The 22,614-nt window shown below is 32.0% G+C and overlaps 8 protein-coding genes and 1 pseudogene across 9 annotated transcripts, besides 5 other annotated features; 3 read left to right on the forward strand and 6 right to left on the reverse strand.

Annotated features, from left to right (window-relative positions):
* Positions 1-1,002: 1,002 nt before the first annotated feature.
* On the reverse strand, positions 1,003-5,661 carry TVAGG3_0867860 (guanylate cyclase protein; the record flags this gene model as incomplete). The annotated part of the gene is made up of 1 exon (XM_001310809.2): positions 1,003-5,661. One exon carries the CDS (start codon positions 5,659-5,661, stop codon positions 1,003-1,005), a length of 4,659 nt encoding a protein of 1,552 aa, XP_001310810.1.
* Positions 5,662-5,970: 309 nt separating this feature from the next.
* Positions 5,971-6,007: a mobile genetic element.
* Positions 6,008-7,193: 1,186 nt separating this feature from the next.
* Positions 7,194-7,223: a mobile genetic element.
* Positions 7,224-7,647: 424 nt separating this feature from the next.
* TVAGG3_0867890 (major facilitator superfamily transporter) lies at positions 7,648-9,080 on the forward strand (the record flags this gene model as incomplete). Its single annotated transcript, XM_001310810.1, has 1 exon — positions 7,826-8,896. One exon carries the CDS (start codon positions 7,826-7,828, stop codon positions 8,894-8,896), a length of 1,071 nt encoding a protein of 356 aa, XP_001310811.1.
* Positions 9,081-9,255: 175 nt separating this feature from the next.
* Positions 9,256-9,996, forward strand: TVAGG3_0867900 (serine/threonine-protein kinase 19 family; the record flags this gene model as incomplete). The annotated part of the gene is made up of 1 exon (XM_001310811.1): positions 9,256-9,996. The coding sequence occupies one exon, from the start codon at positions 9,256-9,258 to the stop codon at positions 9,994-9,996; it is 741 nt and encodes a 246-aa protein (XP_001310812.1).
* A 498-nt stretch (positions 9,997-10,494) lies between these two features.
* On the forward strand, positions 10,495-11,022 carry TVAGG3_0867910 (uncharacterized protein; the record flags this gene model as incomplete). The annotated part of the gene is made up of 1 exon (XM_001310812.1): positions 10,495-11,022. The coding sequence occupies one exon, from the start codon at positions 10,495-10,497 to the stop codon at positions 11,020-11,022; it is 528 nt and encodes a 175-aa protein (XP_001310813.1).
* Positions 11,023-11,145: 123 nt separating this feature from the next.
* Positions 11,146-11,838, reverse strand: TVAGG3_0867920 (cystinosin family; the record flags this gene model as incomplete). The annotated part of the gene is made up of 1 exon (XM_001310813.1): positions 11,146-11,838. The coding sequence occupies one exon, from the start codon at positions 11,836-11,838 to the stop codon at positions 11,146-11,148; it is 693 nt and encodes a 230-aa protein (XP_001310814.1).
* A 443-nt stretch (positions 11,839-12,281) lies between these two features.
* On the reverse strand, positions 12,282-13,601 carry TVAGG3_0867930 (polynucleotide adenylyltransferase protein; the record flags this gene model as incomplete). Its single annotated transcript, XM_001310814.1, has 1 exon — positions 12,282-13,601. One exon carries the CDS (start codon positions 13,599-13,601, stop codon positions 12,282-12,284), a length of 1,320 nt encoding a protein of 439 aa, XP_001310815.1.
* Positions 13,602-13,866: 265 nt separating this feature from the next.
* On the reverse strand, positions 13,867-14,523 carry TVAGG3_0867940 (methyltransferase protein; the record flags this gene model as incomplete). Its single annotated transcript, XM_001310815.1, has 1 exon — positions 13,867-14,523. The coding sequence occupies one exon, from the start codon at positions 14,521-14,523 to the stop codon at positions 13,867-13,869; it is 657 nt and encodes a 218-aa protein (XP_001310816.1).
* Positions 14,524-14,651: 128 nt separating this feature from the next.
* On the reverse strand, positions 14,652-15,208 carry TVAGG3_0867950 (Rho GDP-dissociation inhibitor protein; the record flags this gene model as incomplete). Its single annotated transcript, XM_001310816.2, has 1 exon — positions 14,700-15,194. The coding sequence occupies one exon, from the start codon at positions 15,192-15,194 to the stop codon at positions 14,700-14,702; it is 495 nt and encodes a 164-aa protein (XP_001310817.1).
* Positions 15,209-19,482: 4,274 nt separating this feature from the next.
* Positions 19,483-20,787: a mobile genetic element.
* On the reverse strand, positions 19,563-20,691 carry TVAGG3_0867970 (annotated as a pseudogene). The gene has a single exon. A coding segment is annotated over exon 1 (1,129 nt).
* Positions 20,788-21,067: 280 nt separating the features above from the next.
* Positions 21,068-21,585: a mobile genetic element.
* A 479-nt stretch (positions 21,586-22,064) lies between these two features.
* Positions 22,065-22,614: part of a mobile genetic element that runs on past the window's edge.

Here is a 22,614-nt window from a genome sequence, read left to right on the forward strand (position 1 = left end):
ACAATCTTTAAGTTTGTATTTTGAATTCTACATATATGATTGTGTAATTCGTTCTTTCAAATTTTCGGATTCAGGCATGTTTTGATAAAATTCATTCCCAAAAACGTCAATTAACAATTAAATTTAGTGTATTTTAAATATATATACGTATCATATTTTATAAATTATATTAAATTCGCAAAATTTTAAGTTTTAAACAAAAATAAAAAATATTCAAAATATGAAATTATGCATAGGATATTAAAATTTACATGTTAGCAATTTTTTTGAATTGCTTTCAATTTTCATATTGAAATTTTTAAGATTTTTTTCTGAAATAATAAGCAAGAATATCAACCTAAATAATATTAAATTCCATGCGTTAATTTCCCCTCAAAAGTCATTGACCGCCTCTCAATCTAGATTTTGTGAGTACTTTATCTTAATATCCAACATTTTCATTTCTTATATTTCACATAGTAATTATAATAGTTTACAATACTGCTAACAGAATTCGTTCATTGTGCATTATAAAAACAGATTTTCAAAAAAAAGTATCGAAATCTAAAATTGATTCCTAGTTATTCAAAAACTATAATCAGATAATGTATCTACATCTAAATTCGTTAATTATTAATAAAATATATGGAAGTTTTTCCGAAAACCAATAACAAAATGAGATTCAAGAACTCTTGTAGTGAATAACTAATTGTTGGTTTGTTTGTCAATTGTTCATCAAATTTAATTTGAAATCTGAAGATCTGTTCGAAAATGGTTTACTTACGGACTCCAGTTTGCGATTTGAATGCATAATCGCCCTGCTCTATGTAATCTTGTTGCTTTTCTTTTAGTGTTCAATGGCTATTACTTAGTCTTACAGAATCGGAAAATTCTTCGTCAAAAGAGATCAAAAATTGCATGGTTAAATGATAGAATATAATAACATAAAATTATTTATACAAACAGTATGATTTTTGAGAAAAAATCATAAAAAAAAAATTATTTTTTGATTTCATGATAAAATTATGGTTCTACTATATAAGTGAACATCTTTCCTTTCTTAACTTCTATTTCACCTCTTTCAATAATGTTGAACTGCTGACCGTAAATTAATTCGTAAACTGGTCTTGAAATATGTACTTTCATTGGTACACCATGGCTCTCCATCTCATGGGCAGTGTTAATTGCGGGGCCAAGAATTTCGAATGTTGGTTTTTCTGTGCCGATGACACCAGCAACAATTGGACCACCAGTATTTACACCAACTCTAATTCTAAGTTTTTCATTCTCTTTCTCATCGATCTCGTATAATTTCTTGATAACTAAACATCCGAAATCGACAACTTCCTTAGCATGTATAGCTGGCTGGTTAACTTCATCAAAGATACCACCAGCAGCCATATAACAATCACCGATGCATTTAATTTTTGTCATTGTTTTATGAACATTTGTGATTGCATCGAATTCTTTGAACATGATGTTCAACATTCTCATGACGTACTGTGCATCATGAGAACCACACCATGGTGTGAATTCAACAACATCTAAGAACAAAATTGTTGCTGATTGTACAGAGAAAGAGATGTTCTTTTCACCAGCTTGTACACGAGGAACTAACATTGGTGGTAAAATTGATGCTAACATTTTATCGGACTTCTTCTTTTCATCAGCGATTAATCTCTCATGTAATACGTTCTGTGTCATATCACGGCCAGAGATTATCTTTATTTCGCCTGTGTGAGAAGCTGTGAACTGCAAGTAGACTTTGTTATTGTCTTGGCGAGTGTAAACAACATTTGTTGTTGAGTTAACAATTTGTTCAATGCGAGATTCGCTTTCGAAACAATCTTTCTGGAAGAAATCTTTGATGTTTGTGTTGACCATCTCTGATTGTGTCAATCCGAACATTTGTTTGAAAGCTTTGTTGACACCAATGACTGTATTGTCATCATCATGGCAAACAATGACAACATCATTCAATTTGTTGACAACTTTTCCGTTGAATTTATTCAATCTAATGATGTCTTCATCGGACTTTGTTGAATATTTTCCTGAAATCAAGTTCATGATGCATTGGTTTTTCAGGATAACTGTTGGTGGGCAGTATAACAACAAATGTAAGATTCCTTTAAGCAATTTTTCTTCGTTTCTGATTGAATTCAAAATGACTAAAGTCAAAATGAAAGTGATAACTAAAACACTGATGCCAGCAATCTTAATTTGTTTGTAGATCTGGTCGAATTCGGCATCAAAGACATTCTTCATTGAATTTCCTGTTGGATAGAAGAAGGAAATATAAAGATTGATTGGTCCAACACTCCACATGTCTTCAACTGTAACTAATGTTTCATCTTTTGGTTTTGGAAATGAAGTTCTATTTGACATATCAACAAAGTATCCATTTAATAATGACATTGTCAAGTAGATCTGTGATTCAGTGCTGAAGCATCTTGCTGATTCAAAGTATGTCTTTGGTGGAAGAGTATCGTTCTTGCAGACATAACTTAATTTAGAAGATTCTTTCAAAGAATTTTCTAAATCAGAATATGGAATTTCTGTTGTTTTGCTTCCACCAAATCTGAGATTTGAGAATGATGTCTGTTGTTTGGAAATGTATTTTTCTAATTCTGAAACAGATTCAGTGAGGTTTGGTAATGAATTTGAGTAAATTGGATCTTCAAATTTCAACAAAACTTTGAAGATTTCTGAGAAAGCAGCGAACATATAAGAAACAGCACCAAACAATGAATCGAAGTGGTTGCAATTATTGACATACATTGTTGAAGCTTTGATATATGAAATCAATGTCAAGTTGTAACCAATGCAACCACCAATTGTGATGATTGTCATGAAAATTAAGTTCGAGGATTCAGAAGATGATGATGAAGCTGAATCAGAAATAGAAGTGAATAATTTGATGATACCTTCTTCTTGTCTTGACATATCTGAATCAGAAATCTGTGCAGTAGAAAATGAAATAGACGTTGATTCAGTGTTTTTTACGCAATTTAATGATGATGAGACACTTGAAATAACTTTCTTTGGTAATGTTGTCAAGATGTTTAAGATCTCATCTTTGTTATGTTTGAGTTTGTCGTATTGTACATTGAATGTAATTGCGTATGCGAACAAATTTGTCAAGAAAAGAACAATCATCAAAATGAAGACTATTGACAAATTTTGTTGGTCCATATCTTGTATTAACAAGATGAAAGATGTCAATGAATCACTAAGATGATTTGTGCATGTAATGGCATTGTTTCTGCTTGTCATTACATTTGATCCATATGTATCTTCTGCAGTGATTGTTTCTTTTGATGCAATTTTTCCTACATGTTGAGAAACCATAAAAGCAATATCAACAACGGATGATGTTGATATTGTTACATTCTCGTAATCGAGGTAAAGACTGTAATTGACATTTGTTGAAAACAAGTTGTCTCTTACAGCTTCCATTCTCTTGTTTCCGAATTTGTATGATCTGATACCTGACATCATTTGGCTGGCTGTTGCTACTAATGAAACTAAGTAGTTCATTACATCACCAGTGCTACTTAATCCGCCATATGCAAGTGATGATGTTGTAGTGAATACTGATTCTCTCATAAGAGTTCCAGAACCATCTGATTTTGGTAATTTTTCAAATAAATACTTTCCAACGAAAGCTGGCATCTGATTGATCAAATTTCTCATGAATGAAACACCATACATCATATCCAATGGCTCAATCATTCTGTTGATGTATAATCTGTACAAAGCAATGATTAAAACCAAAGGAATGAAAATAAGGCAGATGTAAAGAATACTTGTTGTTGTGTACATGTATTGGATGGTAGGAATCTTGTGGTGATCAATTTGATGAGTAATGACTTCTGTTGATTCAAGGAGAGAATCATCTTCGATTGTTGCATCATCAATATTGAATGATTCGCCTTCAAGAACATTTCCAGATCCGACAGATTCTGATTCAGCAACTTCTGGAAGATTTGGGAAATTCATAATACCTAAATCATGTATAACATCTTGGTTAACTCTTAATCCTCCCTGTAATTTCTTGACGTCTTCAATTGCATTTCTATAAGAAATGTTATCTGCCTTCAGTTCTTTGTAGAATTGAGCTAATTTTCTATGAACGTATTTGTTATTTGGATAGTCCATGATTAATTGGTTCATTTCGACTTCTGCTTCTTTGATTGCAATCTGTGATAATCTGATTGCATTGATCATTTCATCAATAGAGCCTTGAAGAACTAAATCCCAAATATTTCTTATCCGGTTCTTTGTTTTGTTGAAGCATTTGGAAATCTTAGCGAGTTTGTTCTTAAGACCAAATGAAAGGTTTGTTTCACGAGTCTTCAAAATTGTCTGGATATTTGCTAAGATAGCCTTTGTTGTACTTGTATCATTATTGAGTAAATCGATGTTCTGTGCAATGAATTCCAAGTTCTTTGTGTTCTCTGGATAGATTGCTGTAAATTTAGCATATTCAATCCAAATTTCTAATGATTCTGGCCAAGCTTCAACTGCTGCCTTAAAGCATGTGAAATCTATGCATGTAGGGTGTGAGAAATAATAGCCAGATCCAACTATTCTGCGGAATTTCTTTGGAGATTTTGTTACCGTGATGTCGTTTAATTCTTGGAACTGATCCAAGATGATGAGATCCTTTCTCTGTCTCCATTCGATAAAGAATTTTGTGCATGTGAAGACAACAATGGCAATTGCGATGACAATAACGAAGAAAATAGGAGACCATTCGTATGATGCCCATGCAGGATAGAAGTTCATGGCGCAAATAATGAAACCAAGGATGGATCCGCCAAGAACCATGATCTGGTGCTTAGCTTCAATAAATGTACCGCAGTTGAAGCAAGTCATGCATGTAATAATGTAGCAAATCATGGCTATAATGAGGCAGACTGTTGTTGGTATCTGTGTCCAATAACTTGTAAGCGCGGTAACGAATGTAATGATCAAAGTACATACTAAAAGATGGTTTTGTGGTATGCCTTCGATGGTTCCTAATGATGTAGAACGGAAGGTTAATGTTCCTGAATATGAAATAATTAACATCCAAATATAACCAACAGTAACAATGAAGGAAAGAATGATTACTATTATTCCACCGACTGTTGGCTTTTTAACATCCATAATAAGAGAAGAAATAAATTGGCCGGCGTATTGAGCGATGAGTGTTAAGAACAAAAATGGACCGATGACCATGAATATTGGCAGCACTTTGAGAGATATCTTAGGAACCTTTGATGTCTTCTGGAAATAAAAAGCTGTAATCAAAAGATAGATTCCAAAAAAGATCATGATTGCTAAGAAAACAGTAAGAATGGTTGTTTCATTTCCATCTCTGTATTCGGATGGGACTAAATGGAATAAGACTGAAATGATAGACATTGCTTTGAAAGTTAAGGTGGTTGAATCGAAAATATAGCTACTGGAAACCATTATAGCCCCACCAATAAGTTGGAACAATCGGATCCATGTTATAACGTTATAGAGTACTGGGACCTTGGGACCATAAATGTCAAAATAGTTAAAAACGTTGATGAGTGCTTCAGAAATCTGTTCTGTGATGGGGATATCTACTAAACCATGATACCTACTAGACTTAAAAGTAATCATCTCTGATGGAGTAGATGGAACAGAGTTTGTAGTTACCTCTTCCATCCAAAATGCAGAATTATATATGAGCTATGAATATTTGAATAGTTTTGAATTTTACAGAATTGATAAAAACGATGAATATACATGCGGAAAACATAAATCCTTATTTTGGGCAATAGATTATAGTGATTCGCCTGACCATTCAGAAAAATTGTGATGATGGTATCTGAATTTGATAGTATCTTTCAAAATTATCAGAAAATTGTGAATGAAATTAAATTGGATTTTGACGGAATGTTCGCAATTCTTATTCACATGAAAAAAGTTTTTGACCTACCGAGGTTTAAAAGAAATGAAAATATGAATGAAGTGTAATAAACAGAAATTCATCAAAAGTGACAGCTCTCAATTTTTTGACATTTGTAAATTCTAAATTGAATGAGAAAAATGAAATAATACTAAGCATAATACAATATTCTAGATTTAATTATAATTAAGAAAAAGTTAGTTTTGTGAGTACTTTTCATAGGCATATAGAATAAAATCTTCTGAAAAATAATATCACATAAACTCATATTATTTTCTAATATATAACTATTTTATAAAAAAATCAAATTCAATGATCTTAAAAGCGAAGGATAAACCTCAAAATTTACGAATATAATGAGTGGGAATATAATGCTTATCTATCATAAAACCATATGAAATATCAATTTTTGCTTTACGCCTAATTTTTGACGACAATTAGCAAAAAATGTTAAATGTTAACACTCAGTCCATTTGAATATGAAAAATAAAATTGACTTTGATTAAATGTTTTTATTTATCATGCAATTCTTCTTGCGACCAAAGATTTGAATAAAATTTCTATAATATTGTGAGGAAAAGCCCAATTAAATTAATATTATGTTATTTCATATAGATTTAGATATGAAAGAATCATCAAATTGCAACCGCGTATTGAAAAGGCCCCGTCATAAAAGCTAATTCAATTTAAAATTTCATCGCATTCAAAAATTTCAAACATCGTTTTCTGTTTTGCAAAATTTTAAATAAATATTAATAGATATTTCTTTTTACACTTGTTTTTAAAAAACGTAAATAGAAACCCCAAAGAAAAATTGTGACAAAATCGAACACCTAATTTAAGATTCTTGTTTTCTGGTTAATGTTATATTATTAATAGCATTCTATAGTAGAATAGTAAAAATTACAAATTTATGTCTCCGGACCAAGGTGTAATTTTGAATTTGGTCTGTGAGAGAGGGTCAAAGTTGCTATTTGTCACTTTTCCACCAGAATATAATGGGGAAAAAGTTATCATATAGTTGATCTAATTCAGTGAGGTGAGAGATGCATCTAGTGTAATGGGATAAACAGTGGGATTGCTGCTCTAAGTCCTAGGTTCGAGACACATTGGCTTAATTTTTCTCTTTTTTATTGACGTAAACTATTCAATTTTTGTGTTCTCCATTCAAATTTCAGAATTTTTTTTGCAGATTTCACGCTACATTCGAAGTTACCTTTTGTAACAACCACCACTGCCTACGAAAGACGAAAGTGTGTCACGATTTCACCCGGAAATCCGATGGTTGTTTAAGAGTATGCACTTTTGTCACCTACTCATTGGTCTGTTAGTTCTAAATTTATTTTGGTGATTCCACTTAGTAATTTAATTATGTATCTATTTTAAAATAGAAAAATGATTATTGTAACAATTCGAGAAATTTATTTTTAAATTGGTGTAAGGATGCATAAATAACTAGCAAGAATGTAGCCTATGCATGATTGAGGCATTCTTTAGCGCCTACTCTGTCTAATTTAGCATTGAATCATTTATTGTTGTATGTTTCCTGAGTTGTCAATTTAAAAAGATAAACCTCTTATATAATTCAATTTTTTACAATTATCTAATTGTTTTAATATGAATTATTAACTTATTCTCAGTACAAATTCTAAATCCCGTCATGAATTCAAATATCGATAAATTGAATTTGTGAATTGAAACATTCTTTACAAAATTGAATTAATTCAAATTTTTGAGAAACAAATACCATTGCTTTTGAACTTCTTCAAGTTTTTAGCCTATGGTCTCATTGTTATGCTGGGTAGTGTTAATTTTGGAATTAGCGTAGGAATACCCACACCATTATCCTTGCTTTTTACTCAATGGCAAAAATCAGATAGAGATCTCTTATGGTATAACATAATTTCTCCTCTTTTTGGTATGTTTGGCCCATTTCTAATCACATTCATTCTCAAATATATCGGAAGAAAACTCGCATTTACAATCTTACATTTATTTACAGCAATAATATACATAATTTGTCTATTCATGACCAAGAAAAGATTTTGGATTGCAATATTAAGTAGAGCGCTTGTTGGCCTTGAGGTTGGAGGTTTCACATCATTATGCCCAACTATTTTAATAGAAATAGCACCGTCTAAATATAGTGGATTCTTTGGCAATCTTCATCAGATTGGTGTTGTTTTAGGAATTACAATAATGTACATTCAGGGTGAATATGCTCATTGGAAAACGTTATTCTATACAGGAATTGCAACATCAATATTAGGTGCTTGTTTAATTTGGCTATGCCCAGAAACTTCTCCGTTGGAACAAAAATCAGATAACGAAGAAAATCAAAATGAGTCATTGTTCAAAGATATACATACATCAAAACTTGTTGTTGGATTAACATTGATGGTTATTCAACAATTTTGTGGAGTTAACGCAATACTATCGAATCTTGAACAAAATTTCAGAGACGCTGGCCTCACACTTAGATCGGGAATTGCCAGTTCTATAAGTATGTTAGCTCAATTAGTTGGTGTTTTGATTTGCGGACCTATCGTAGACTCTATCGGAAGAAAATCTCTTTTTTCGATTTCTTCTTTAGGTTGTTCAATCATGCTATTTCTGTTCTCTCTGAATCTCAAATATAACATTACGAACTATGTTGTTCTCATAATAATTTGTTTTTATCTATTCTTTTTTGGACTAGCACTTGGACCAATACCATGGTTTATAGTTCCAGAATATTTTTCTGGTTCAATACGATCAATGTCTGCAACAATGGTCACTTTTGTAAATCAATTATGTTCGTTTTTAGTTATTTTCTTATACCCATGGATGAAAAACGGTATGGGACAATCTGCAACAATAATTTTTTATGGAATTATTAGTGCAATTGGTGCAATTTTTGGATACTTTTATATTGAGGAACCGCGGAAGATAAGTACGGAAAGTATTGACTGGAATGAAAACGATCTTGAGGACAATCTTGTTGAGGATTGACTTACAGGTCATGATATTATACATTTAATACCCATATTCTAGAGATATATATCATATATCTTACAGTGATCCTATATGCAAGTTGTATGGCCTCTAATTTGAGGTATAAAATATATTATATATTTGTATTACAACACATATTACGTCAATATGTGATTCTATGTGTAAATAAACTATATTTCAGCTGAACTATAGGTAGATTAGAAGATTTGATGATATATAGTGTATAAAAACAATAAGATTGTAATAAATTTTAATTCGTTATTTGGAATTTATCAAAAAAAATTGCAAGGAAGTGAAATCAATGAGATATGAATAAAATAACTTTTGACTCAAATCAAAATTAGTCAAAATTTTATATGACCGATTTTCTATCTGATGGAAGCGAAATAGAAAGAGCCATAAATAATACGCACAAGATCATATTGTCATTAAAAAACGAATACTATAAATTCCTCAAGCCTAGAGTCAAAGCGGATGATTATGGAGGATACCGACCAACTCTCCCTATCATCCCAGAAGCTCAAATTTTGTTCGAATCCACTAATAAGAAGTCTGTGCGCGGTGAATTAGAAATCCTCTTAAGAAAGAAAATAATTCGACAATTTTACGTTGATCTTCCAGATTTTCCCTCAGAAAGATTCTTCATGTTGTTCCATGACTACATAGATCAATTCAAGTCTGTTGGTAGCCAGCTTGCAACTGATTTCGCCGATAAAGTTTTGGAAAAGCATCTAAAGTTTATCATATCCGAAACAGAACTTAAAAAATTCGGATTCAATGATGAAAATATACGTGAAATGGTTCAAATGCATATCCTTTACATTACAGAAAATCATTCTTATCATATTGGACTTCCGAACGGAACTCCTTTTACTATGTCTGTAAATTCGGGTAGAAGAGAAATCATATCTTATCTTAAACGATGTCCAAACGCCAAAAAGATGTCCGTATTAAGTCGAAATATCAATGATTCGCTATACTACGGTGAATTTCACTTTAAATCTCTTCTAGGAATTGGAGTAATATCATTACAACAAGCGCGAAGTCCATTAGATGACAAAGTTTCTTTAGTTTACGATCCGTATTCCAAGAAATGAGTCAACATAGCATATTACTGTATTTGAAGATGTTTTTTGATTTACACCCTGAAATGAGTCGAAATTATTTATTGGATCCACATTAAGTCCATTTCATGAGCCATGTTCATGAGATAACTCCTTCATGGATTTATTATCACAGTTAAGTCCTTTAAATGAAATAACAAAAAAAATCTGTATCAAATCTTAAGATTTAAGTTTTAATGATACAAATAAATGTCTTGTTTTCTATCATGTAATAATGACTAAATTTTTTAAATTTATCCAAAAAAATCTCTCAAAAAACCAAAAATTCTCTTTCTTTTATTTTTCACTCAACTCGCAAAAGGCGAAGAACTCCCTTCTTTTGAAGACCTAGAAGAGGATGTTGACCTCGTCAACGAGACTACGAATTATACACCAGAACCTACAGATGAACCAATAACAGAAATAGATCGACAAAAAAACATTCTAAAACCAGCTTTCGCAGGAAAAAGTCTTGAAGATGAATATTTCAGGATGGCTCCTGCTGAATATGATGACATATATGATGATTCTTCATCAGATTTTAGAAGCGCGGAAAGACATAAAATATCTAAACATGAGGACGAATCAGAAGACAGTTCAACTAATATTAAACTCCTCTCCATAAATCCTTTCAGAATCAGTTCTGGAAAAAAGACTGATATTATTTTCGAAATACAACCAGACACAATTAAAGAAGGATACGGACGTTTTGGAGAAACGATTGTTTCTTGTCCTTCGACTTCTCAACCAATCATTATTTGCCAAACACCAAAATTATCTCCGGGAGAATTTCAGATTTCTTTTTCAATTGATAACCATACATGGACTAATTCAATCCCGTTGTTTGTTTATCAAACAAACTTTACATTTCAGATAATTCTTACAATAATATTATTTGGATTCGGATTTGGTGGTCTAATTTTAGCATTTATAGTAATGAATGGAAACATGGATCCTAATCTTAAATCTAAAAAGCCTGCAGCTTTATCACATAATCTCCGAAACGCAGATTATTTATAATTTATATATGTTGTATTATTTTGTTATAGAATAAAGATTTGTATGAAGAATATATTAGTAAAAACGTATATTTTAGATCTAACAAAACAAATAAAAATAAAAAATGAGATAGGTATACCGAAATTAAGCTGATCCCATTGCTTCAAAATCAGCATGGTTTCTGAAGCCTTCTGGTGCTTTCTTATATGTATCAAAAAGTTCAAATTCGTCGTAATCTATTGCAATTAAATAAATAGCGCAAGATTGGCATATTGATATTATGTGTAATAACCACCCAGCAGAATCGCATTGGATTGATATAGTGCACATCAAAATTCCGAAGATTGCACCGAGAAAATTAAAATGTAAGCTTAGCATTGATATTCCAGATGTTGTTTCTTTTTGTAGGCATTCTATTATATACGGAATATAGCAAACAACTTGACAAATCGGGCTTACGAAATCTGTTATATTAATTGTTGAAGGAAAACATATTGAAAGAACGAGTGGAATTATAATCATCAAGAAATACAAATAATCCCAATGTTTAAATTCGTAATATGCATGTTGAATAAGAAGAATACTATACGAAAAGAATAAAAGAAAACCTGCAAGAATAAATACCCATGTAACCTTTTTGATTATTGAGTTAACAACGAAAAATGAAATTCCGAATAGTCTGATTACGACATAATAATGTGAAAATCCAATTGTTGCTTTTCTTTTGTAATTTTTATATATCTGAGGAAACTGAACAACGAAATAAATGAAAGCTGAAAGAGTGCCACAGAAGCATCCGAATTTCTCGAAAGCTCCTATTGCGTTACAAGTTGACATTTTTGAAATTTAGGTGATAGACCCTATTTATTTTTCATCAATCCTAAATTGCAAATGAACGAAAAAAAGCTTTGAAACTTGATAACAATCCAGAATACCACTAGAATTCACGATTTGAGAAATCAAAATTTTAAAATAATACAAATCATACAATTGAAAAGTTCAGAAATTTTTAGTCATTTTTTGAATTCTAAAATATTTCTGGAATTTTGAACAAGAGTTTTATTAGATTTAAAACAACAGAATACAAATATTTTTGGAGAACTAATAGATTATTATATGAATGATGAAAAATATCAAATTTTAAATAAAATAATTATTTATATTTCGTTTATTGCGCATAATATTATAAGATTAAGAAGAGAATTATATCACACAAACAATATTTACATGAATTATGGCTAAAAATATACAATTAAATATAAAAACCAAACATTTTATAATCAATTACGATATCCACGTCTATCCTTGTTTGAATTCCTTCTTTGATAAGAATTATTATCATCATCCAAGTCATCGCGTCTGTTGTATGAGCGTTGTCTGCCCCATTCGCTTTTTCTGTTGAAATTTCTGTCATCTTTGTTTCTGTTTGGTCCTCTATCATCTCTATAACTTCTATCATCACGATACCTATCATCTCTGTAACTCCTGTCATCATGGTACCTGTTTCCTCTGTCATTATTATCTCTGTCGTTCTTCGGTCCAAGAGAGAGCTTGATACCTTCAACAGCAGTTCCTAATAATGACTGGTACTGTTTCTGAAGCTGTTCTCTGATGGAAATGAGAAACTTCGGATAATTGATAAATCTAAGAAGAATTGATGGAGAACGGCCATTACTTCTGAATATACGTGTAAATGCATCATTACAAGCATTTCGGAAGTGTGGAGTGGCAAAAGCGTTTTCTCCGAGGAAATTTCCTGGAAGTTGTGGATCTTCAATGCACAATGTAATAGGAGACTTAAATTGCATCCTATCTGCTTGTACTCTGGAGAATAATGAACCTCCTTCGCGTGTGGAAATTCCTGTTGTAAAGTAATTGAAATTTCTTCCGAAAATACTGAAGAAACTGCAAATAAGACGACCAAGATTCATATTGATGTCGTTCTTCGATGCCTGTATAATGAAAAGACAAAGTTGAATTAAAGTATTACTTGAAATTCCACCTTTGTATGGTTCATCGAGGTGTTCTTGAAGAAGGAATATCTTCATAAGCATAACAAGAGGAAGTAATGTCGGATAATGGCTGAAATAGTATTGATTTCGCTTAATATTTAAGACTCCATTTTCATTATTGATGGAAATATCGATTTTGAAGTTGAATGGCTTCTCTGTACCAGATATAATCGGACACTTTGCCTTGATAACAGCGGAATTCGAAACAACTTGAAGTGCTTGAAGGTGATCGTTGAGTTCTGTCAGTAAATCTTCATCATTGCCTGAAGGAGCTCCAAGAACACAGAAATCTAAATCTCCATTAGGTAAAAATGTTCCTGTTGCAGTAGATCCGTGACAAATAACTTTAGCATTTGGCCATAATTGATTAATTGCTACACGAAAACGTTTGATAACCAAGTATCTGAGATGTTTTTCTTCTTCTGTTGGCAAAATCCATCTTGCAAAATCGAGAATTTCTCTATGCATGCATAAATATGTACTTGAATGGCTATATTCCATACCATTGCACCAAGGACAATCTGCCTGAACCTGGCATGGATGGAGCTTAACTTCTTCACTGACCAAATCAAGAATAGGATCAATCATTGGCCAGAATTTTGATAAAATGATAATTTTAATTTAAAATATGAATTTACATCATTAGATCATAATATAATTTGTGCTTGCATTATAAAATTCAAAGAACAATTTTTTTGCCCTCCAAAATGATTCAAAGATTTTGATAGCAAAAAAGCTTTGCAAACGTAATTGATCCAAAATCCAAAAGTTTGGCGTTTCTGAAACCAGATTTTCCAAAATTTGGTCAAAAGATTTTGCATAAAAGTAAAGTAAAATTCTATAAGGTTTATTTCTATTGCTTCCACTTCAAGATAACAATCTCTCTCTTTGAGTTAATGCTTGGATCTTTTACATGATACATTTCGTGGTTAAATGTACCTTTGATTTCTTCAACAAAGTCAAAAACGCTTCCAGAAAGTCCGAAGTAAACTCTCTTTGCGGCGACTAAGCAAATACCGTCTGGAGCTAAGAGATGTTTGATGGCATTGATGAAATCAGGAAGCTGTTCCTTTCTGTATATTGTTTCTGATGCTAAAACAAAATCATATTTCTTTGCTGTAAATAATTTTTCGCAATCTGCCCATGCGCTTGCAGAATATTCAATAATTCCTTGAGGGCATTCGTTAAGTCTGACATTTGGCATTGTTAACTTTTCAATTACGTCTTTGTTGTAATCTTGTAAAACTACACTGGCTGCACCGTGCAAAGCAGCATAAATTCCAGGAAGACCTCTTCCACAGCCTAATTCGAATACGTTTTTGCCCTTATAATCAAATTGTTCCATATATTTAAGAAGATCAACAGTACATTCCCATAATTGGAAACCGCCTTCATATTTTCCTGGAACAACTTCAGAAGGAACAGTTCCTGAGGCCGGAACATATGATTTAAGACCATTATATATCTTTTGGGTCCATGAAGGGTCTAATTGTTCAGTATATTCAGTCATGGACTTTACAGCTAAAAAAGTGCCAATTTCGATAAGATTTGGATGTAAATTTTTTTTTTGATTCATACGAGAGTAAGAAAAAAATATGTGATCGTTGAATCGGACATAACAAAACGATATTATGAGTGATAAAGGCCATTCAATCCGTAATGATTTATTCGAAAAAAATATCTTTACTAAGCCTTAACGACTTCGAACTTGGAGTTGAATTCGAAAAGCTTTGTGCCCTTGGAATCAACAATTGTGTTAAGGACATCGTACTTGCCACGAGCGATAAATCCTGCTGGGACTTCGCAATCTGGAATAATTTTTTCTAATTCAGCAATCTTTGGTGGGAAGTTACCGATTTCGAATTCTTGTTCATTAGAACCGAGGGTCTTCTTGCTCTTCTGGATAAGCATTACACGATAAAGGAATTCATGATGAACATGGAATTTAAGTTCGTAGTGGAATGTATCTCCTTCCTTAAGAATATAAGGTGTCTTGGCAGCCTTCTCAAGACCGTCCTTTGTGAAATCGAATTCGTATGTTTCACCATTTTCGATAACAACCTTGAAAGAATTCAAAATGAAACGGCGTGGATCGTCAGCTGGATTGGCACGTGGATCATCCTTATCGCCTTCAAGTTCCTTCTTCCACTTCTCGAGGGACTCATCAACTGGTTGAGACATCACTTCAAAGTAACGATAATTTTTAATTCAAAAATTTGGTTTCGGGAAATCACTTCACTTTACTTGTCCTATTTTGGAATATTAATTTAAAACATATTATTTTACACTCGGATCTTCAAATTATTTTTCTTTCAATTATCTTCAGAAATTTCGTGAGATCATTTTGCTAACCATAATTGACGCGTGAAATTTGATCGTGAAATATTTTTAGTTAATTTTTTTTGAAAAAATTTGTCATGAAAGTTCTTTTTGCAAAATTTGGTTATTGTTTTAAAATTCCATTAATATTAAAAATTCTAGATACAATTCAATGAGAATTGGGCAACAACACACAAAGATATAATTTTCTCTTTAAAAAGGAAGATCTTAAGTCCGTATATTTTCACCAATTGTATGTGTGGAAGAATGAATTAATACCATGACGAGTTGACATGAAAAAAAGACAATAAATCTAAATTTTCAAAATAATAGTGATTTATATCATCATGATTGAAGTTTAAGGCAATATTGGATTTGGAAACTTAGATATTACTTGATATAAGTTTTTTTATCAGTTCTTGAATATTTGTTTAGCAATTTTGCGGAATAATGAGTGTAAAATTAATGGTTATATGCACATTGACCTTTGAGATGCTTCTTTTCGTATTGCATGCATTCGACGTATCTTTTCAACATGAATATAGATTTTTTGGAAGTAGTTCTTTTCTCATGTAACATCATATTTGCTTCAATTTCTGGAAATAAAAATTGTCGCTAGAACCAATAACGATCATTCTGACTCATCTAAAAAGTGTCAGATTCTAATGAAATCATAGTAGTGATATTAACTTTGCGGATTTTGTAACATCCGCAATATATTGAACTAGTTTTCTTATCATAATTCTATTGAGTTGTTTAATATTTTAAAATCTCTCTTTAAATTTGGTTTTGTGATAGTATATTCACATCATCAGCTACTGCATGGTTCAGAAACATTAATCGGTGATGGATTTTATGAGATTTCAGGAGATGGTGAAGTTCCCGATTTTTCTGGTCGTACTGAATTCAAAGCTGTCAAAATATCAGGAACATTTACATCATATGCAAGTGGATGTTTCTCACGTTGTCCGAATCTCAACAAAATACATGTTACAGCTCCAATCGAATACATTGATAAAAACATGTTTTCTAACTCGCCTATCACAGAACTCATCTGCGATCGATGCATCCGGATTGGTGAGAGAGAAGCTTTCTCAATGCTGACAACACTCAAGAAAGTTGAATTCCCAATTCTCAAAACTCTCAACGAAAAGTGCTTTTGGAACTGCATCAATCTTGAAGAAGCTATATTCCCATCTGTTGATAAAGTCACAGGGCGTGATCCATCATATTGTTTTTGCAACTGCTACAAACTTAAAAATATTCAATTACCTTCAATTCAAACACTTTTATCGGGAGATTTCCAAAATTGCGAATCGTTAATCGAAATCAATCTTCCAAAATTAGAGGCTGTATCAGAATTTCCATTCGCCGGTTGTACAAGACTGAGAAATATCAATTGTCCTCTTCTTCGCTTAGCAGGTAAAGGAATGTTCTCAGGTTGTAGTTCATTGATTGAAATGAACTTACCTCTTTTAGAGACAGCAACAGGATCAAGCAAGTTTTCAGACTGTATTAATATTGAACATATATATATTCCATTAGTTACAATAATAAAAGAATTAGATTTCTATAATTGCAACAAATTGAAGAATCTAACATTTTGTGAAGATATCACTGAAGTACAAGCAAGAGCTTTTACTGGGTGCTATTTATTGCAAGAATTCAATTTTTCCAAACTAATGAGGATAGGATGGGAATCATTTAAGGATTGTATTTCATTGACAAGTATCGAGTTTAACAATTTGGAATATATTGGAGTTTCAGCTTTTTGGGGATGCACGAATTTATCATATATCAGAGGAAATCAAGTTGGACTTATTATGGAAAATGCATTTATATGGTGTACAAATTTAGTTGATTTCAAAATAACTAATATATTTGAAATATCTAACGCTGCTTTTGCACATTGTACAAGTATTACAAAGATAGATTTGCCATTGATAAGATATTTAAATGCAAAAGTGTTTGATGAATGCAGCTCATTGAAGGAAATAAATCTTTCTTATATAAATGAAGTTAGATATCTAGCGTTGCACAATTGCATCTCATTAGAAACAATAAATATTGAAAACGTTGAATTTATCAATCAAGAAAGTTTTATGGGTTGCACAAAACTAAAAATTGTATATGGTAACAAAATTCAAAAAATCGGGGTATCAGCATTTAATGGATGTGAAAAATTAGAATTCATTAATGTATCACAGGTTTTCGAAGTTGGAGATTCAGCTTTTTCGGGGTGTTCTTCTTTAATTTCTTTCAATTCGATTATGAATACTACACTTTGGCAATATACGTTTCTTGGATGCAATTCACTAATTAATTTCACAGGTTTAACAATTCCAATTATCGGAACTGAATGTTTCAGAGGATGTACTAATCTCGAGAAATTTGAAGCAACTGGAATCACCATAATAGGAACCAAAAGTTTTTCGAATTGTAAAAAGCTGACATATATTAATGCATCAAATGTTTATCAAGTTGGAGATTCAGCTTTTTCGGGGTGTTCTTCTTTAATTTCTTTCAATTCGATTATGAATACTACACTTTGGCAATATACATTTCTTGGATGCAATTCACTAATTAATTTCACAGGTTTAACAATTCCAATTATCGGAACTGAATGTTTCAGAGGATGCACTAATCTCGAGAAATTTGAAGCAACTGGAATCACCATAATAGGAACCAAAAGTTTTTCGAATTGTAAAAAGCTGACATATATTAATGCATCAAATGTTTATCAAGTTGGAGATTCAGCTTTTTCGGGGTGTTCTTCTTTAATTTCTTTCAATTCGATTATGAATACTACACTTTGGCAATATACATTTCTTGGATGCAATTCACTAATTAATTTCACAGGTTTAACAATTCCAATTATCGGAACTGAATGTTTCAGAGGATGCACTAATCTCGAGAAATTTGAAGCAACTGGAATCACCATAATAGGAACCAAAAGTTTTTCGAATTGTAAAAAGCTGACATATATTAATGCATCAAATGTTTATCAAGTTGGAGATTCAGCTTTTTCGGGGTGTTCTTCTTTAATTTCTTTCAATTCGATTATGAATACTACACTTTGGCAATATACATTTCTTGGATGCAATTCACTAATTAATTTCACAGGTTTAACAATTCCAATTATCGGAACTGAATGTTTCAGAGGATGCACTAATCTCGAGAAATTTGAAGCAACTGGAATCACCATAATAGGAACCAAAAGTTTTTCGAATTGTAAAAAGCTGACATATATTAATGCATCAAATGTTTATCAAGTTGGAGATTCAGCTTTTTCGGGGTGTTCTTCTTTAATTTCTTTCAATTCGATTATGAATACTACACTTTGGCAATATACGTTTCTTGGATGCAATTCACTAATTAATTTCACAGGTTTAACAATTCCAATTATCGGAACTGAATGTTTCAGAGGATGCACTAATCTCGAGAAATTTGAAGCAACTGGAATCACCATAATAGGAACCAAAAGTTTTTCGAATTGTAAAAAGCTGACATATATTAATGCATCAAATGTTTATCAAGTTGGAGATTCAGCTTTTTCGGGGTGTTCTTCTTTAATTTCTTTCAATTCGATTATGAATACTACACTTTGGCAATATACATTTCTTGGATGCAATTCACTAATTAATTTCACAGGTTTAACAATTCCAATTATCGGAACTGAATGTTTCAGAGGATGCACTAATCTCGAGAAATTTGAAGCAACTGGAATCACCATAATAGGAACCAAAAGTTTTTCGAATTGTAAAAAGCTGACATATATTAATGCATCAAATGTTTATCAAGTTGGAGATTCAGCTTTTTCGGGGTGTTCTTCTTTAATTTCTTTCAATTCGATTATGAATACTACACTTTGGCAATATACATTTCTTGGATGCAATTCACTAATTAATTTCACAGGTTTAAGGGTGCACCCGTATGTACGTTTATTTGAGAGGAGGATTACCCTCTCAATTTTGAGGAATTCGTTAGTTTATTTTCTCGATGAATATGCAATAAAATTTGATTTTTACCTTATCAATATACTTCATATAATATACACATGTTCATGTAAAAACTTTTTTCCAAAATCCTCAGGAATTAAGGGATTTTTGAATTTTAAGAATTTTTTTCGAATTTTTTCGAAAAAAAAATATAGGGTGTCCAAAGGTGTGTTTAGCACAAACCTGAATACTGCGAATAGAAATAAACAAGTTACATATATATAAAGTTTATTTAAATATAATCACCATTGGATTCAATCACGCGTTCGCAGCGATCGATCCAGGCTTGAAAGACACGCTTTAAATCATCATGAGAAAATTGCTCAAATTGCTCTCTTACAAAATTTTCAAGATCATCTGGACTCGCGAATTCGCGTCCTTCAGTTCTCTTTTTTAGCGTGCCGAATAAATAAAAGTCAGAGGGTGCAATATCAGGTGAATAAATTGGGTTTGGAACAACTTTGACATTGTTTTCCACCAAGTAATTCATTACCTTATGACTTTTGTGAACTCTTGAATTATCAAAATGAATTGCAAACTTTTGTTTTTGTTGTTTGGATTTCTCAAACTCATCAGAATTGATAATTTGAGTAAGAACATTGTCAATTAGATACTGAGCATTCATCGTATTAGGTTTTTGAAGAATATCAATTGCGATGATGCCATTCACGCCCCAAAAAACCGACAACATCATCATTGGTGTGTCAATTTTTTTCTTCGGGAATGTTTGCGGATTTTCATCCTTCGGGATCCACATGATTTTGGCTTCTGTTGCATATTGAAACCAAGACTCGTCCCCTGTTACTAAAAAGCGAAACTTCTTGGATTGATACGCACCCAATATAGAGAGGAGCTCTTTCGAAGATTGGACTCTAGATTTTTTTTGAACTGAATTAAGGTTGTGCGGAACCCAACGTGTATACGCTAGTTTGTAGTTCAAATAATTGTGCAGATAATAACTGACTGTTGTACGTGGTATCTTTGTCATCTCCTCTATCCTTCTGGTGATGCTCTTGGGTCTTCATCTAGCGCTTGAAGAATTGCTTTGATTTTTCTTTGATCCGGCGATTTTTTGTCAATTTTTATGATGGGCGCCTTTTTGTTCATGAAGTGATACATCCTAACATGATACCTTACAGTGGAATAGCTAGGAGCATCCATACCGAAGCATTTTATTACCATGTCTCGTAGATTTTTTTACAGTCTTTGCATTTTTTTGCAAGAGCGAGGATGTTTTCTTTATGATTCATTAAAAAAATGAAAAAAATCCCGCCAAAATTTCCCGCGAAACCGCCTCTTGTCTCAAAATTCATTTTATATCCCTGCATGGCGCCAAAATACAACATACTCATCATATACATATATTCATATTTTTTATTATATATTTATAATCAGCATATATCTCCTTTAATAGTCTCATATAGAGCGCTGTGCTAAACGCACCTTTGGACACCCTATATTTTCAGAACAGCCTTAACGGCTAAGATTTAGGAACAATGTTAAGTATCAAAAAGAAAGGAGGTCTGATATAGACAACATATATCGTTGAAGGTTGAAAAAATCTCTAATATTTGAGCCCAAAATTTCAAATTTTAATTTTTTGAAAAAAGAGGCCACCCGTATGTACGTTTATTTGAGAGGAGGAGGATTATATTTTTGAAAGGGTGAAACATTATGAATATGTTAATTATATAATAATATGTATTATTATAAAAAAGAAAAAATAAAGCACGTTAAGGGAGGCTTCCGACCAGAAAGCTCTCTCAATTTTTTGTGATGTTTACACCAAAAGTGAGATTCGTTAAGCGTTTTTCTCGTTGAATATTGAGTTTCCCGGATTTTGAGTTATTCATAAAGCTCCTCTATATTATACCCTATCTACTGATATGATTATTTTTGAAAAATCTCTTAAATCAACCTGCACTGAATTTTTTAGGGAAAATTCGAAATTTTCTAGGCGTTTTCTGTAACGTTTTTTTACGGAATAAAATCCGAAAAATAATTTTTTGAAGAATCATTTGGGTAGAATACTTATCGAAAATGATATTTATTATAATTTTGGTCGATAAAAATAAGCGGATTCAAAACTGGCAAAAACCCTTTCGGCAATTTGTGGACGATTCCGAACCCCCTCATTTTTGAAATTTAATAAGAAAAATAGAATCTTTATTAAATATAGATTTTAAAAAACTTGGTTATAAATTACGAAATTTTCTCACTTGAGCTAAAAGTGACAATTTGGTCGGAAGCCACCCTTAAAATTTTTCTTTCTTGATTTTTTACAAAATCTACTTAGAATTAAAAAAAAAAAAAAAAAGGTAGTGGGGCCTCCAGGCGCGTTGCGCCCTCTAGCCCATAAGAAATTTTTCCCAAGACCCAAGAGGAGGACCGAACCCCAGCCGACCAGCCGTTGACTTTTTTGTGTCGCTTTTCACAAATTATATATGTTTTCATGTTTTGTCACTTTTCTGTCACTTTTCGGGTAAAAAATTTTTATTATTATATATAAATGAATTTTACAAAACCGCCGTTACCGTTCTTTGGAAATAAGAGTAGATGTAAAGATATTATATTGAGAGAACTTAAGAAACTACCGAATGGTCTAACATTTGTAGATTTGTTCGGTGGAAGTTTCTATATATCCCATTTATGTCATACCGTATTTCCTGACTCAAAGATTATATGCAATGACTTCGACAACTATATGAACCGTCTCAAACATATTCCAGACACAAGTTAGTATACAAGTCTCGTGTACTGAGGCACTGCGTTCCTCAGTACGCAATACTTGTGAATTTGACACTTTACAAAACCGTTAACATATATTTTACAACACAAACGACAACACAAACGCAAAAACTAACTTAATCTTAAATATTTACAAAACCGCCAACCACTTCACTTCACTAACGAACTCACTAATGTAAAAATAAACGTTCTCACTATCGTTCTCACTAACGACTTCACTAATGTTCTCATAAATTTTCCTCAATATCTTCATCATCAGTGTTAACCCTATTGTAGTCATACTTGAAGCCATAAACTTTCTCTAACTTCTTAACGTACAATTTACATAACTTACCTTCGTCATCGTATGGTTTAATGATATAACTATTTCTATCTTTATACACAGTCAATGAAAAGTCAACTGGTCTCGGATGTATTTGAAAGAACATGTTATGCTCAGGAAGGAAGAATAAATGTTTAAATGTATGTTTGTTATATGTTTTGATTTGTATGAGTTGCTTTTGTTCTGTCATTACATCCAAATAAAAATTTTCAGT

The sequence above is a fragment of the Trichomonas vaginalis genome, chromosome VI (genome assembly GCF_026262505.1).
Source record: "Trichomonas vaginalis G3 chromosome VI, whole genome shotgun sequence".
Lineage (NCBI taxonomy): Eukaryota > Parabasalia > Trichomonadida > Trichomonadidae > Trichomonas > Trichomonas vaginalis.